General features: G+C 37.1%; 1 protein-coding gene across 1 annotated transcript in view; it reads left to right on the top strand.

Annotated features, from left to right (window-relative positions):
* Positions 1-1,105: 1,105 nt before the first annotated feature.
* LOC104618353 (protein sidekick-1-like) overlaps positions 1,106-17,833 on the top strand; it is a gene marked incomplete at its 3' end in the record, with an annotated part of 81,151 nt that continues 64,423 nt past the window's right edge. The window contains exons 1-4 of the mRNA XM_010283928.1: positions 1,106-1,166; positions 1,378-1,537; positions 7,147-7,253; positions 11,319-11,466. Coding sequence (XP_010282230.1) covers positions 1,106-1,166; positions 1,378-1,537; positions 7,147-7,253; positions 11,319-11,466 — 476 coding nt within the window. The remainder of the gene's footprint in view (positions 1,167-1,377; positions 1,538-7,146; positions 7,254-11,318; positions 11,467-17,833) is intronic.

The following is a 17,833-nucleotide window of genomic DNA, read 5'->3' as shown; positions in this document are numbered from 1 at the left end:
GAGGGCGCCTTGAAAGCCACTGACACCCTTTGCCTTGAGCTCCTTCTTCCCTAACGTGTGTGGTTGTTGTCTTGTGGCTGTCAGCTGTTAAAGATTATAGTATGTGACCTGTGGATTCAAAAATTTCAGCCAGTCTTGAATAATACATGAAGTCATTTCCCTATAAACTGTAAAAGATAGCTTAAACTCTTTAAACAGCAAGTATAAAAATACCTGATCTTAATCTAAAATAAGTTTTAAAAGAAAGATTAGCGATTTAACTGAATGGTTAGTTGCACAGGGACAACATTTCTGTTTTGGTGTTTTGTTTTTTTTTTTAGTGATATTTATATACATGAAATATTCATTCTGCACTTCTAAAAAAGCACAGTGAAGCAACGTTTACCTATTAAATTTTATTCTATATTTTGTATTAAATCTTTGACCTTGAATGTCATTTCTGTATTTTATATATACATATATAAACATGTTAATTTTGATTGTAGGCAGTATTTGTAAACTTCTAAGATTAAGTCTGTAGTTCCTACATAGTTAGAAGTAGAAATTTGACATGTAAAGTGTGAAAACCTTCATCGTCCAGAGGGGACAAGGAGAGGGGAGTGTCTCCAACCAGTGTAGACTTGTATTAAATCTGTGTTTGAGTGGAGCTTTGGCAATTTACCAGCCGAGAATTCTGTTGCTTGGAGTATTTTGAGCATTTGTGATCCACGGGAGAGCAAGAGTGTGAGACTACATGTGACCCTTGAACATTACTGAAGTACCCTAATTCAAAATCTGTTAGTGGTTTGAGGTAATATAATTTAACACATTTTGTTTGGCAATAACATTGAAAAACACATTAATCTTGCGATTTTGTGAGGTGTTTTTTTCTAAACTCTTTTTGCTATAGAAATTCTTCTTTTACCTTGAAACTTCTCCTGCTGTGATAATCATTTCTATCCAAGATTACTCTTCTGATTTCTATTCAAGAAATAGAAAAAAAAAACTTTGAGTGGATTTAATTGTCACAGAGGAGGGGTGGGGGGGGAGGGGGGAAGCAAATAGAGCTGTTCACAGCCTGCTGAGGTAGACAATGCTGAAAATCTCATATGTATGAACAGTAAACATGGACAAAAGCTTGTCTGAGTGGGCAGACTTACTTAAGTGGGTACTTACTTCTCTTCTAAGTAAGTACCAAGGATGAAGGTTATCAAGATCTTGTGAGTTCTGCCTCTAAAGATAAAGCTTAGTTATGAATATAACAGTGTAAGCCTTAACTACTGACTCATGCTGTCTCTTGTTTTATGGTGGCTATTTTGAGAAGTGAGCTAAATATTGGTAGCTTATACTATACTTGCTTAAATCGCTTACAAAACCATTTATCTCTCTGTATTTCAGACGATGTTGCACCATACTTCAAGACTGAACCAGGCTTGCCCCAGATCCACTTGGAAGGAAATCGGCTTGTACTTACGTGCCTTGCCGAAGGCAGCTGGCCCTTGGAATTTAAGTGGTTACGCAACGACAGTGAAATAACCGCCTACTCCAGTGAATATAAGTAAATAAAAGCTATATAATAGCCTTCTCTAAGTGTAATTGCCAAAAAACCCCCAAAACAAACACCTCCCATCAAAATCCCCAGTATCTCAAAACACCTTTGTAGATGCTGGTACATTGACAGTGTTTTTAACTGTGAAAAAAGACAGGTTTTTGTAAATGAGTAAGACCTCTATGAGAGAATCTCCTTCGCTAAAAATGATTTTTCACACTCCAAAATAAGGCTCCTAATGTAGAATTTTTAAGTACCCAAAATGTTTTTTTTTCTGGAGGTGTTACCTTACGTATGTTTATGATAAAGAGCCAGCATATTCCTTAGCTAAGTGTTACATATGAAATACTGCTTATCCTTTAACAAAGCTAAGCTCAATGGCACTATTCTTTTCAATAAGATCTAGAAGAATGTGGGCTATCTTAAATTGCATATGAAACTTTTGGTTTCATTTCTGAGAATACAAAAATTCATCTTATAGTTTAACAAACTGTTCTTCTGTGATTATGCCTTTTGCTCCCAGGACCTCACTGCCTCACTCCCCATTCCCCAAGACATCCCATCAACCAAGAGAAAAACCATGCTGTGGCTCATCAGAGCTACATTTTTGCTGATAGGGAGCAGATGGCTGGCCACATATCAAAGTGTGAAACAGCCAAGTTTTGTCTGCTTTTCTTTAATGGGAGCATTAACTGGGTCTCCCCTATGCAATTGGCAATTTCTGTAGCCTTATAGAAATGTAATATTTATGCACCTTATTTGTTGCTTTCAAATTTTGTTGAAATTGCCTCTAGTGAATTCAGAAGTTATAAGGAGTGGTTATGTGATACAAGTGGGTATGTTACACAAGTACGGAGGACTTGTATAACACTTGTGTCTTTAGCAAACCAAGCTAAATACTGCACTTCTGGAATTACACTGCTTTTAAGGTAGGGAAAAGTTGTGCTCCATCACTATAGACAAAAATTACAGCATAGGTTAGTATAAAAACGCAGATAATGATAAAAAGTTTTATATTGTTACATAAGGTAGTCCTTATTTACTTTTCTCAAAGATTTTCAAAACTGTAACCTAACATTAGTTCTGTTTTCCATATTAATTACATTTACAGAACAGTGTGGAGGAAAAAAAAAATCCCTAAGTAGTATTTTAAAACTCTTATGGATCATTTAGCACTTAAAGTATTTATGTGCTATGTTTCCAACCAAACATATCGTTCTATATGAACTTTCCTAGAAATTAAAGAGTTTTGATTTAGCTGAGACCACTTAGTCCTGAGTAATTGCATCTGTTAATGGTTGCAGTTTTCAAGCTTTGAGATACTCTGATACCTTAAAATGAGCCATACACACATAATGGAGTGTTGTTCAATTAATAGAAGAGATTTGTGAATACTTTCTAGAAAATAAAAAAAAATCTCTAATAGCACAATTAATCACAGAAGGTTTGAGCATCACTTGGTATAAATGCCACTTGTTTTGATCACCAACAGCAGAGTCTATTGTAGTTTCTTGGTAGAAGGACCTGACAACATCTCTTAACCATGTAAGATGCTGAGAAAGTAAGACAAAGAAATGGTGTGGGAGGACAAAACACATGGACATGGAATGAACAAAAGGCAAAGGTTAGAAATCAAGCTTTATAGATGTGCTAGTCACTGAGAGGCTTACATTTCATGATACTAGGAGAAACCTGAATAAGAACACATGCCATTTCGAAATGAAGATTAGAGTGCCATGGTATTTCTTAAATAAGTGCACACCCTAATGCAAAATTGTAATTTTACTGTGTATTGCAGGGTCAGTTAGAATCAGTGTATTGCAACACCCTTCCCAAGCTGTATGTATACATATCTGTATGCAGTACCCTGTGTCTTATCATTGGACTTAATGTAGTCTAGTGAACTAGAACTAGTGAACTATCAGGTCATGATACAAGCTATATTTATTTATTTTGCCTTTTTTTAATATTGTTTCTTGCTTCTATTTCTGATTTAAAAATATGCTACATAGGTGATTAAGAACATAGGAAACTACTGGTTTATAATAATAAAATAACATTGATAGAAAACATTAATTTAGAAGTTTCAGCCCTACTATGACTGTACTACAGTCAGAAATAAGCCAAATGGGATTTTGATTCTATAGGAATGCAAAGCTTCAAGTTTCCAAAAACAACTATATGGCATAGGTGCATTAGGATGAATGAAAGCAACGGAAAGATATGCTTAGACATAAAAATTCCAGTTGCAAAATTTAAACTTTGACCCCATAATAGTTTGCTTTGCAGTTCTCTTGGGTAAATACTCTGTTTAAATGCATGAATCTTTCCTGTGTAAGTGACTTCTGCTGCAATTTGAATCATCAATCAAAGATTTTTGGTAATTGATATTACTTAGCGTGTCTCAGTTAAAGTAATGTCTATATTGTAATAGGCTGAAAATATTCAAAGCTTATTATAACACACCAAGTGAGTAAAGAACTAATTGGAGTCTTTGCATTTTGACATTGGTGACCCTGAATGAACAGCTTTTCTTTGTGTAACGATGCTGATTATGTGCACAGCCTGGCTTTTATAGTGACTGTGCATACGCTAGTTTGTATTAAGAATTTATAAAGCAACCTTATAAATTCTTTGTGATCTGAGATACATGTAAGGAAAATAAATCAATATTGCTGACTGCAGTAGCAATTTTGATTATGTCTGTAAGTTAAGAGTCCTTAAATTCAGGCAGTGACTTTTTTTTCCCCCCTGTGTTTTCTTTTTAATTAAGTTCTGGACCAGATGTGTCTTCTGTATTTGCTTTTGTGGCTTGAAGATATTAATTTATTTGAACTTAAGAAACTAAGGTTATATCTAAACAGTAGTACACTTTCCTCCCAAACTACTTAAAAGTATCGGATTATTATATTTGTGTTTTTAACATTGGACACATTTTAACTTTATTCTGTATTTAAAAAGTTAAATCAGTTGATGCGTGAAGTCCCTTGTTAAAAAGTTTGAATAGATAATATATTGTATGGCTATCTAACAAAATATGCTTGATTTTAATTCTGTCTTCACAATTATGGTTATTAAAAACCTGTAGCCTATAGATTCACTTTTAACTCTTAGAGAATTTAAAATTAAAACGAGGGTGTAAATTTGAAACTAGGAATGAAACGTTGGGAAGCTTTAAGAAAGCATTAACTAGGATTTCTCCTTAGGTGTTTGATACCACTGCATCCTTAAACTCTAACGCATTGCAGTCCTGGTGACAGAGCATGTTATGCTTGAAGCTTTCTTTTCTGCTTGTCATTTTACATATTTCTACAGAAACTTTCTTAACAGCCAATTTCTGGTTGGCTGTACCATTCAAAGCAGAGGAGCTGTCTGGTCTGACTTTCTAACGTACTTGCACAGATCCCCAGAAACCTTAAGTAGCCTCTTGGCACCTATACAATAGGAAGAGCTATCCTCAAAGTTATCATGTAGACAAAATTAAAGCAAAATTATGTCTTGTCACTTTAAAAAAAAAAAGTATTAACCTTTGATATAAATTCATTCCATGGAAGAGAGTCTTATTTTGAATTTAGAACGCACTATTTGTATCCCTTCTTGCATATCAGAAAATAAGTAGAATGGTGAAAGCATAGTACAAAAAGCAGTATTTTGACTGTTAGGTCAGTAGAAAATTATATTTTTTAAAAATAATGTAAACATATGTTCTATCATCTTTCTTAATGTTTATTTAATTATCCTAATTTTGGTTTCCTTGCCTGCACATTGTTACCCAGAAGATCCACTGAGAAGCCCACTGTTCAGTAGGTTTGGGCTGTCTTGGAATTTCCAAGGTAGATGGGATTTTCACTGTAAACTTTTAAGATTTTCTTTTCTTCAGGCAACGTATTAAGAATGTTTCCTGCTGAAACATTAATAAGTCAGAAAAGAAAACCGAAGCAGGACACTTCTGATCGAATTGGTTTTTTTGTCCTAGTGGCAGAAAAACTAACTCTGCAGTACTGGCTAGTACAGATGAATACCAAAAAAAGAAGCCTTTAATTTTGTCTTTATTTAATAGACAAACAGAGGAATAAATGTTAACCAAGTACAAAACTAAATCTTTATGAGAGGAAGAAAAGCTTGACAAGCTATAAACTATTTGGTAAAATGAACTGTAGAAATGAATTGTCAATATTTATTTGTCAGAATAATTTTTTTTTACCTTTTTTTTCCTTCCTTTTTTTAAATGCTGTTTTGCGACAATCATCTGCCTGGCAGAGGAGGAAATGATTCTATGAGGAACTGGGGAAGCCTTATGTCCTATTGATTTCTATCCTATGCCTTGTATTTTCACCTATTTTCTCACTCTATTTCCTATGGCATACACATCAGGCAAGAGGCAACATGGCTAATTCAGCGTTATATACTCACTGACCAGCAAGTATTTGTGTGCTGATTGTTGGGTTTACTACTCCCGAACAGAGCATTGTTTTGCGTCTTCCCTATCTTCCCAGTACATATTGTCATAATCACTGGAGAAGATGTGCTGGTTGCTCCAAAGGAGGTCAGCAGACAGACAACACAGTTGCCTACGTCTCATATACTGAGGACGCCAGGCTCTCCCAGGAGTCATAGTAGATTGCTAAAATATATCCATGGTGTTGGGCTCTGGTTTAATTCACTGTATTTGGTTGTCTGACCTATTTGCTATAGTGTATTTGATTGCGATTATAATGCAGTGATTATAGTCTTCATTTGTCACATAAACCAGATTTCTTCTACCTCCTTTGTTTTTATGCTGTCTGATCCCGTTCCGATATTAAGCTCTGTATATAGCTGTGTATAGTACATGTGAGTATGAGAAGAGATGCTTTCTTTTAGTGGAATTAAATTTTGAAGATTAAAATTCAGCAGTTTTATTTTTCCTTATCTTTTCATAAAGACTTTCATTAATCCTACCATAATATCTCCAGAAGGTGACCGGGGGAATATGCGCTTTGATTAATGTTTGTTTAATGCAGGATTATCCATATTATTCATGTGTTTTATTCACATGAAAACTGTGCCTATCAGCTCATTTTCATGTTGAGTAATCAGATATAGTTGAATAAGGAAGGTGAGCATTAGTGGACTAAGTGACTTTTTAAGCATAATGAAGGACAGAATAAATACAACGTACAGTGCACTCTGTCTTTTCCAGTATTCTTCTGAGTTACAGTGGTCACACTTTTTTCCACTGGAAAGCTTTGATATTTCTTGCAAGTCTTCCTATGCCTACATTTAGATTGCAAACTCCTAGTGCCACCTCTGAAGAAACTAGTGGGCATCTTTGCCTTATGAATGAGGGTAGATAAAACTAAGGAAAACATTTAAGTCTCTATTTCAAGAGAATTTGTGGAGAGCTAATTAGTATTTACCAACTGTAGATCTTAAGACTTAAATACATTTTATGCATTTCAAGTATGTTTTTTCTTCTATATAGTACAGACAATGTTGTAGCCAAAGACCAGAGATTATATGAGAATGCTGTTTGTAAGCATTTGAGAAAATGTGTAAAATATTAGAAATGCCACATAAAGTAGCATTGATCTGCCTTTAGGAATAAGTGCGCTATAATTCTGCATTTTGTCTTATAGGTACATCATCCCAGCTTTGCAGAGGTCTGATGCTGGCTTTTATCAGTGTGTCGTGCGGAACAGGATGGGCGCATTGCTGCAAAGAAGATCTGAAGTGCAAGTGGCATGTATGTTTGACTGTTATTCTGTGATTCATTAGCTAACAGATTCTTTTTGTGGGTAAAACCCCAACATACCAATAACATTTGCTAGTCTAAAAAGTTATTCAATATCATATTTAATGATTTTTAAAACTACTGCATCACAAGAAGTTTCACACTTACTCTGGTTATCTTCCGGGAACAGTTCAAAGCAGCACAACATTAAGCCTTTAGAGCAAGCTTTGAGCTGTTCAAAGACATCAAACCGAGATCATTTGGAGATTGCTGTAGCATGAGAAAACTATTATACCTTTCCCTGAATACATGAGGATTATGAAAGGCCATATAGCCAAAATAAACAATCAATTCAAAAAAACAATGACCAGAGGACAGCAGAGGATATCTGAAAGAAAACTGGATGGTGGACATAGCTCAATGACGATTTCAGATCATAATTCTTGCGATACAAAATAAGCAGTTGTTTCACAGCAAAAACCTTGCTAACCAAACTTTAAAAGTTCGTTCTCAACAACTCTCTGAACTAAACCCTGCAATGTTTGTACCTCTTTAGTTTGTACTGTGCAGAATTTTTCACAGTTGACCTCTAATTTGATATCTAACTTCCATTTGGAAATGTTAAAATTATTTTCTCGGGAGTTAGTGCTAGTTAACATGATCTAAGAAATTATCATATACTCTAATTTTCTTTTTTTTCGGTCAACATATAGAAAATATAATCCAAATAACTTGGTTGGAAAGAATAATAAAATTAGGCTTTATTCTTTTTTCAAAGTAAAAAACGTTGGGTTTTTTTAAAGGCAGATTTGTATGCTGCGTGTAAGCAATCTGATACATGGATCAAATTTCTCTTCATCAGGGTCAATAACTGGAAATTCAGTAGTATTAAATGTCATTTGATAAGTGGAATTTAGTTAAATTGAATTATTTATTAGAAACCCAATTCCAAGGAACTGATTCAAGTTAATCACTATGTCATGAGGGGAATTACATGAATTTCCTGTGTTTTAAAATAAGAACAGTTGCAAATGATACTATGCAAGTTTTGGTATCATGTTCACCACTTTATTATGGTAAATTACATTCCTATATCTGTAATGTGAGTAATATCAGTAATTTGATGTTTGATGTCTGAGTGATATTGTTTCAGAGATGCTGGGAGCTAAGGTAAAAATAAACTGCTGTTAAAATGGGGTTTCCCTTCCCTGGCTTCTACCAGCCCTTATGCCCCTGCTGTATACTCCTCCTCGAGATCTTGTGCTCACTCTGATGTGTGTCAGACCCGTGCAAGTACTTTTCTGAATCTTCTTCTGGTTTAGTGAATTATATCAGGTCACAGAGGATCTAGTGAAAGCTGGTGCGAGTGAGTGTAACTGAGTGGGGTGGGAGACCTCCCCCAAGGTTAGAAGGGGAAGGTGAGGTTGAGATACTTCTCATTCTAGGCTACTAGATGCCTCTGGAGTTGCATCTACAGGTGTGGTTCCAGGGGACAAAGGCTTTGGCAGCAGTACCAGAGAAATGTACCCATTTTTCTCCTCCATCCCACTAATCGTTCCTGCTTTTGGATTGCAATGTAGCACACTATCTCTTTAGGCTGAGCAAGAAAACTTGTTTGTACAGCTGTGGACTGGGAAACTTCTCCAAAGATTTTTTAAAAAGCAACAATTATTTTGTAGGGTTTCTCAAAATAGTTTTTTCCCCACCCCTGTCATTCCCTAGGCAGCTGTACAGGCAGTTGTGCTGGCATAGTGGAGGGAGCAATTCTTGAGGAAGCACTTGTGGGAACGATAGTGAGAAGGAGGCACAGAATACTTTACCTTGATAGTGCTGCTAAAGAATTTTGTCTCCTGAAAAGACAGCTTTATTCCCCTCTGAATGAGGGAAAGATTTGCAGTGAAGTGTTCTGTTTCTCCAGGCTTTTTTTGTGTGTGCATTTGGTTGTTCTTGACAGAGAAAGAAGGGTAATTGTTTACTTTTCTCTGGCTTTCATTTTTTCCCTCATTTAATTTGTAGTTCTGCATTGCTGAATAAGGCTAAAAAGCAATCTCTTAAGACTTCTCCGAGTTAAGCAGTCTATTTATTTATTTACTTTCACTGATAAAAAGACATTGAGACAAAGCAAAGGACATCTTATATGATTTGGGAGACCTTTGGTCTTGAACCTATAGTGACTTACATGGCTTCTAGAACAGTGAAACTTGTCCGTCAGATTTGCACTTTATTCCCGCAGATTAAAGTGTTCTACAAGTTTTAAATATCCGCTTTCTTGTAGCCCAGGACAGCTACTGATACCATGTGATTGTTTCCTGTGTTTTAACATTTGTGATCTAAATTAATTGATTTAAGCTGGGTGGACATAATGAAGTACCTGATATTTTACCATATTTTACTTTTTGGTTATTCTTGAAAACCTATCAGAAAAGTAGAATTCCAAGTGGTTACTAAAGCCATTCAGTCATGAAGAGTTATGGGGAACTGTATGTTAGATGTTTAACATGGAAGGGTTCACAGGAAATGAACTATTTTTGCCACTGGAGAGAGGATGCTTCCCAATACACTTAAACTCAAGATCTGTAGTGAAGAATTGAAAGGCACAATTATAATGTGCATTGAGAAAGATCTGAGGTGTTTTCCATGTCCTAGATCTCTGAAGTAGCAGGGAACTTGTTAAATAATTTAAAAAATGTTCTCAACCCATGCAAACATATTACTTAACTGAATGGGAACATATATTTGTGAGAAAACTGCTGAGTAAATTTTAATTACAGAATGGGCTCAAAAACTCTTGGATTGTGAAGACTAAAATAATCATATGACAGTGAAGTTAATTAGATCCACCTACGCGGTTTGAAACTTCTTTTCAAGTAGATGATCTGATTACAGTTGTAAGAAATATGGAGCAACAGAGGAAGTACAATGCTGATTATGTCTGAATAAATAACTTGAAAATCACAAAGATGATTAAAGCCTCTTTAAAATACCATGTGTTTTTAATTTCTGCTCTTGTTCTGTCTCTTCTCATCTCCTGCCATCCACAGACCCGGTAGCAGTCTTCTATGTTTCACTGTCCTTTGCATCCCTCTCTGTGGTAGAGAACTTGTAAAGAACTCTGTGATCCTTAAAAAAAAAAAAAAAAAAATTCAGTGGCAGAAACCAGAATAGTACTCTCTCTGTGTGTGAGCTTCTTGGTTTAAAGCAAATTAAAATGCATAGAAGTTCTTTGGAGGGTCAGTAAGTAGGAGCCTACAGGCCTGTTTATTTTAATGGATAGGAACGTGTTACAAAAGGCAAAAGAAAAACAAGAAGAAAATGCTCACTGAATTTTTACATGGACTCCATAGATATGTGAACTTGTCTATGAAATAAAACCTTCAGAGACAGAGGTTCTGCAATTGTAGTTTTCCTTCTTTCATTAAAATTTTTGTTAAAAGCTGCTCTTTAATATTGCTGATGCCTTTGTAAATGTCAGAGGTCTAGATGACTATTGAAATCATAGTATAGTGCCAGAAGAACTAATAGCTACCAACATGAGTATAACCTTGTTATTTTGATATCCATTTGGGTATAGTGGCTTACTTGCATAGATCTGACTATACATTGGGTTGACTACAACTGATACAGCTGCTTGTCTATTTGTGTAGCTGTGGATAAAAGGATTTAAAAAAAATTGTTGATCAAGATGTTGATAAAATTATATACACCACTTGCATTCCTGTACAATGCACAGGAATTTCTTTTATATTGTGGAAGGATTTATTTAAAAGAAAACAAAACAAACCTACATTAAAATTTCACTTTCGGTTAAAAACACTCAGTTATTGCAGAAGAACACTGAGGCCATGCAGTACTGCTGACTGATGCACTTCTTGTGTGCACTAGCAGCACTTGGCTTTGCCTTATGCTCTTCCAAATCTGTATTAATCAACAATGTCTGATGATCTGTGGCGTCATATTGACTAGTTATAGCAATGCCAATGACTATTGTAAAATACAGTTATTTCTCTGTCCGCTGGAAAGAAATGGGGAGAGAGACAAGAACTTCCAGGACTCTTCGTATAATTCTTTTCTTTGCAGATATGGGAAATTTCCTGGACACAAACCAGAGAAAAACAGTGACTCAAGGACAAGCTGCAATTCTAAACTTCCTACACATACTCAGCTATCCAAGACCACAAGTGACATGGTTTAGAGACGGGCACAAGATAATACCAAGCAGCAGAATGTAAGTCAGTTTAAATCTCAAAATAACCCCACCCTTAAATATGATTAATTACATTTGATAATGCAACTTACATTTTAAGTACACTAATTAAGGTTTAAAGAGAATAAAGGAGCCTTGTTCATACTAAGTTTGAGATAAATTACTATTTTAAGACCATCTCTGAACTTTCTAAGCAGTTTGACAAAATAATTCATGTGATTTTAATGGTCCTGGTGCAGCATAAGGGACTAGATACGCAGAGTGCCTGCACTTCCTTCACGCTATTCATTTTCATGATACATTTTGGAAAAATAAATGCTCATCTCTCAGTTACATTTACTTGAGTGGAATAACTTAATGAATACTTGGATTTTTCTTTTTTAATATAAGAGTCTGATTATTTTTTTACATGAAGTTATGCTTAATACTATTTTCCTCACAATAAAATAATAAATATTGGTTATTTTTTCCCTTATCTTTTTTATCCTACAATGACAGTTTTACTTCTTTTTGACTAATTACCACCTCACCCACTAATGCCACAGTACTTGCACATTGATTAGTTATTATTCCAAGGTGTGTGCACTTATCCTTTCCTGAAACAGTTATGAAGCCATTATGTGTTTTTACCTGCACAGTTTTACTGAGAGACTGAAGGGGCTAGCTGTAACATTAAAAAATGTAGATAAAATATTTTTTTACTTGTCTAATTTATGAAGAAACTGTTGAAATGCCAAGAATGTTGGTGGTTATTTTTATCTGTGTATTACATTTTCATGTGTTCAAAAGGATAGATGTGCTAGCAGCTGATGGTAATGGGATATTGCTAAGTTCCAGAAGGGGTGGTGAGTCTTTAGAGTTTATATTAGAAAGATAAAACTCTTCTTGGATTTTAATTTTATTAATCTGTACTGTATATTTTACTGCTGCTTATATGCATTTTTTAAAACCTGAAAGCTACTACTGTGGCTCTTTGAAACTGTTAAAATTAGTATTGCAGGGATGTGAAGCAACTATGTAATAATTTATGAATAATTTAATAGTAATTTGGTGGGAAACAAGCTGGAAGATGAAACAACGGGTTTCTGGGCAATCTCTTGAAGAGAGCTAAGTGACAAATCCTGAGTTATTAACCATTAAGAATCTACTTCCTCCACTCTTGCCACATTACAAATTTTCTTCTGTCAATGCTGAGAATACACAAATCAGAAATTTGCAGATGGTAAAAAGGCTTGTTATCCAGTTATCAGGCAGTTTCTTGGGAACTGTTGCTGGGGAACAGAACAGAGTGACCTAGGCAAGCATGCAATGCCTGAAAATGAGATTTGTGTGACTTCTCTTACAGTTTGGGAAAACTGCAAGTAGTGTGCCATGTATTCATTAATATAAAATCTTAAATTTCATATGCTATGCTTACTCCTACCCTGTTGTGATTTTTAGGGTAAAATTAATTGTATTTCATAGCACTGTGATAGTTCTTACAAATGGGAAAGCTGTAAAAATCTGTTCCATAGTAGGGGTCAAATATACCTACAAGTTTCCACATATATTTTATTTCCCTGGTCAGAAATTTTGTCTGAAAGGAATTTGAGGCCATTTATCTGACCTGTGTAGGAATTTCTGAATACTTTTGCAGTAGAAGTACACATGCTGAAAGTGTGAACCTCCTCGGAACTTTGATATATGTCGTATAGCTTGATAAGTTCAGGAAGTGACAGATTTATGGTACACATGCCAATGATCGGTGCACTCTATGTGCAGTAGGTCTGCTGCTCCCTCAAAGGATTGGAATAACCATCCACCATCCACTCACACCTTGCTGTGAAATTCTGGAGGTAAATACAGCAGCCCTGAAAATACAGGAAAGCTGAGACACGGAGAGGATGCATATAAAACTGTGTGAGAAATGTAAAAATATCTTTTGGGAGCTCTGTTTCTTGTCTGTGGAGCAAGTTGCACCTTTAACATCATGGTTTCTGTACACAAAGAGTTGTATCAGTTTAACTGATCAGTTTAGCGGGTGATCCAGTGAGAGTGATGCATCACTCTCACTGGATCATCCGCTAAACTGATCAGTTAAACTGATACAACCACCTTGTATGGATGCTCTGTAAACTGATTAAAAGTACCTTACGTTGCTAAATCAATATAAAGCTTTTTTAATCCTCTTAAACAAGTTTACAATGATTCAGCCAAATCAATCAGCTAGTCTGTAATACCGATTTCAAAGAGTGACATCGCTGCAGTGTATGCAGACTGAGGAAAAAAGCAGTGCTAAAAATGAGGACAGTAGTGGTGATTATGGTACCCACTAATTTCTCATTAGTGCCCATTGAATACAGGTGAAAGTAGTGTTGCCCAATATTTTATCTGCACCAACTTTTAAGAAAACGGTTAATTTAAATAGTTGGTCATGTTGTCTCTTACTGATGCAAAAGCCTTAATGTACATGTACTTAACACTGCACCATTTTTATGCCGTAATAATGAGTCTGATGCTTATTTACACATGGTTACTGTCACCACTAGAATGAATTAATTTCACTGATGTGGAAACAGAGAGTGTACTGAGTTGTCCTTCATGTGAGAAATATGAAAGACCAAAAGTAAGCAGTAGTTCTGAGAAAAAAATCATTCTTAAGATGTTTCAAGGAACGTAATTTAATTGGCTCTGCAGTAGGGTTTACCTAGCAGGTTTAAGGTAGTAAGTGCTGATGCCTTTCTCTTTTGCTGTTTACCAGTATTTAGGATATTTATGGGGCGGGGTTCTGCCAGCTGTTCAGCATTCCAAAAGTAGTGTGTTTCTAGGGCGCCAAGACAGCAGAACTCCTGAACCGCCAAAAAATTCTGGTATCACTACATGTATTATTTTAAAGACACTTTGTAATATGTCTAATAAGACTCTTATTTGTTCATTGTGTTTTCTGATAATTATTTACATATGTTAACGCAGTTGCCAGTTCTAACAAATCATAGAATCATAGAGCAGTTTGGGTTGGAAGGGACCTTTAAGGTCATCTAGTCCAACCCCCTGCGATGAGCAGGGACATCTTCAACTAGAGCAAGTTGCTCAGAGCCCCGTCCAACCTGGCCTTGAATGTTCCTGGGGTTGGGGCATCCACCACCTCTCTGGGCAACCTGGGACAGGGTTTCATCACCCTCGTTGTGAAAAATTTCTTCCTTACATCTAGTCTGAATCTCCCCTCTTTTAGTTTAAAACCATTATCCCTTGTCCTATTGCAACAGGCCCTGCTAAAAAGTCTGTCCCCATCTTCCTTATAGGCGCCCTTTAAGTACTGAGAGGCTGCAATAAGGTGTCCCCTGGAGCCTTCTCTTCTCCAGGTAGAAGGATCCCAGCTCTCCCAGCCTGTCCTCACAGGAGAGCTGGTCCAGCCCTCGGAGCATTGCTGGGACCTCCTCTGGCCCCGCTCCAACAGGTCCGTGTCTTTCCTGTGCTGAGGGCTCCCGAGCTGGACACAGCACTGCAGGGGGGTCTCCCCAGAGCAGATGTTCCTGAATTCTGATGACCAGGTGTAACAAACCTGTAATTTCCTGTTTCTCTTACTGATCATTGGGCTGAAAAGTGTCAATTGTTTAGGCTGGGGGGAAAAAAAGATTCAGTGGATAGCTTAGGTTTCACCTTTTTTGTCAGAATGGTAATCCTACTCTGTGAGTGTGCATGGCTGTGATATTTTCTGGGAGAAAGTTTCCTTTGAGACATAGGCAATTTTTTTCAAACTGCATATTCTGTTTAATTTAACTGGTAGTGTAACTCATGGTGGAATTTCTTAGCAAGTAACTATGTATTAATTCTCATTTTAGTGGTGTTGGTGCCATAATATTTTGTTAAATTTCCCAGCTAAAAATAAGAATAGCATGACAAGTTGCTCCTAAATGGGTGGGCGTGTAAAGTCAAGAAATCCCTGTATAATATATGAATATGAAGCAAATGGCCTGCATATACTCATGGGATTGTTGTTATAGTTTATGACTTAAGGCAACTAACAAATCTGCAGCAGAGCTAGTGTGACATGATGGTGTGTAACTAAAAATTTAAGTCCTAAAATTTTCTCCTCCATGCTTAGTACAGTATGCTTGTATATTCATTTTGACTTTTGTGCATTAACTGTCACCAAAGCCTCAGCTTGATATTTTAAAGGGGTGTTTCTCGGTCATCAGAAGGAAGCTGTGTACATGCTAGAAAAGTATGAAGTGGAGAATTGGAGAGAAGACCGGAAGATCAACAGCAAGAGAAAATAAGCAAGGAGGGGAATTAGGGTTTGGGATGTTTTTTATTATTATCTTACATGAAAATTTCCCACAAAGTTTTAGAAAAGACTTCACATTACACCTAGACAGATTAATGTTTTCCAAAACACCAGTAGACTAATGTGGAATTACAACTGCACTATTATCCAGTGACTTGACTGATGGGATGATTTCGCCTGTTTCCCCACACATCTTAGAGAAGACAATAGCCTCTCTAAAGGTAACTGCATGAAAAGAAATTGCTATTCTGAGATGTCAAGTCTTCAGCTTGCCTTGCCTGGGTGTACTTCATCAGACTTAAAAGCAGAGCACATTTAACTTTCTTTACACAAGGCATATACAGTACCTTAGAGTGGCACAAAGGATGGTGGCAATGTCAAGATCTACAATTGCCTTTCGGTTGTGGTATTGAGGAATTAAATTCCTAGTACTCTTAGAGGGTTTTTTTACCTTTTCTAAATGAAGCACTTTTTCTCTGAAGAGGTTCACTCTAGCCATCAATTAATTTATTGTTGTTTTCTTCTTTGAGAAGAAAACTTCTACTATGAAGACATTATTACTGTCTTCATTAACTTTCTTACAGTGACACTGTCTTTTTTCCCCCAGTAAGCTGCAGCTAGATGAATATTAACTCGTATCTTTTGTTAGTGGAATTATGTCTGACACAAAACAAGAAAGTTCGTTTTTGGCATGTAAAAGCACTTCTGAGGTGTTCCTTTGAGCTGGACATTTTGTCACTTAGTTAACTGTTAATGAACCAAAACATTTTACAAATGCACTTGTATTGGGTTTGCATGGCAAGGTTTTGGTAGTGGTAGTGTAGGGAGGAGCTGCAGCGGTGGCTCCTGTGAGAAGCTGCCAGAAGCTGGCCACGGCCGAGCCCGTCAGCGATGGTGGCAGCGCCGCTGGGGAACGGAGTTAAGAAGGGGAAGAAGTTGCTGTGCAGCTGAAGAGAGTGACCCCGTGGGCAGCCCGCGCTGGGGCCGGCTCCTGGCAGGGCCTGTGGCCCCGTGGGGAGAGAGGAGCCCCGGCTGGAGCAGGTTTGCTGGCAGGACCTGGGCCCCCACGGGACCCAGGCTGGAGCAGTTCGTGAAGAACTGCAGCCCGTGGGAAGGACATGCGTTGGAGAAGTTCATGGAGGACTGTCTCCCATGGGAGGGACCCCAGGCTGGAGCAGTTCGTGAAGAACTGCAGCCCGTGGGAAGGACATGCGTTGGAGAAGTTCATGGAGGACTGTCTCCCATGGGAGGGACCCCAGGCTGGAGCAGGGCAGAGGGTGAGGAGTCCTCCCCCTGAGGAGGAAGGAGTGGCAGAGACTACGGGTGATGGACTGACCGCAACCCCCGTTCCCCGACCCCTGCGCCGCTCAGGGGGGAGGAGGGAGAGAAAATCGGGAGTGAAGTTGAGACTGGGGAGACGGTGTTTTTTAAGATTTAGGTTTTACTTCTTATTATCCTACTCTGATTTGATTGGTAATAAATTAAATTAATTTTCCCCAAGTGGAGTCTGTTTTGCCCATGATGGTAATTGGTGAGTGATCTCTCCCCATCCTTATCTCAACCCACCAGCCTCTTGTATTTTTTCTCCCCTGTCCAGCTGAGGAGGGGAGTGAGAGGGGGCTTTGGTGTGGGACCCTGGTACCAGCCCTCCACACACACTTCATCCCAAGTCAGGGAAGATGAATTGCATTGTCTTTAGGGATACATGAGTTTATTATCTATTTTTTGCAGTAAGAACAATTCATTATGCATTTGAAAGTGTGTGGTCATTACTAACTCTTACGGAGACTAAATTTGCTGACAGATTGTGGAATGAAAATATTAGGCACAAGCAACTGTCAAATATGACTTGCTGTGGTTTTGAACACTCATAATACCTTGCAAATAAGCAAAGCCGGTGCAGATCCACTAGCAATTTGTTACGATAAAGTTTAAAATATATTAATGAGAGTCTCAAAAAAAAGTAACTGTATCTAAATACGCTTTAAAAGATGAGAAAATTGAAATATCTCAGGATAATACATCAGAATTTGGGCTGATATTAGAATTAGATTAAGTTTTGCCTTGATGATAGCAGCTCACTTAATGTGCCGTATATACATTTTTCACTTTAAAACAAAC

Source organism: Phaethon lepturus, unplaced genomic scaffold (genome assembly GCF_000687285.1).
Source record: "Phaethon lepturus isolate BGI_N335 unplaced genomic scaffold, ASM68728v1 scaffold743, whole genome shotgun sequence".
NCBI lineage: Eukaryota > Metazoa > Chordata > Aves > Phaethontiformes > Phaethontidae > Phaethon > Phaethon lepturus.
The sequence above is the reverse complement of the archived record's forward strand: the minus strand, read 5'-3'. Positions and strand labels throughout refer to the sequence as shown.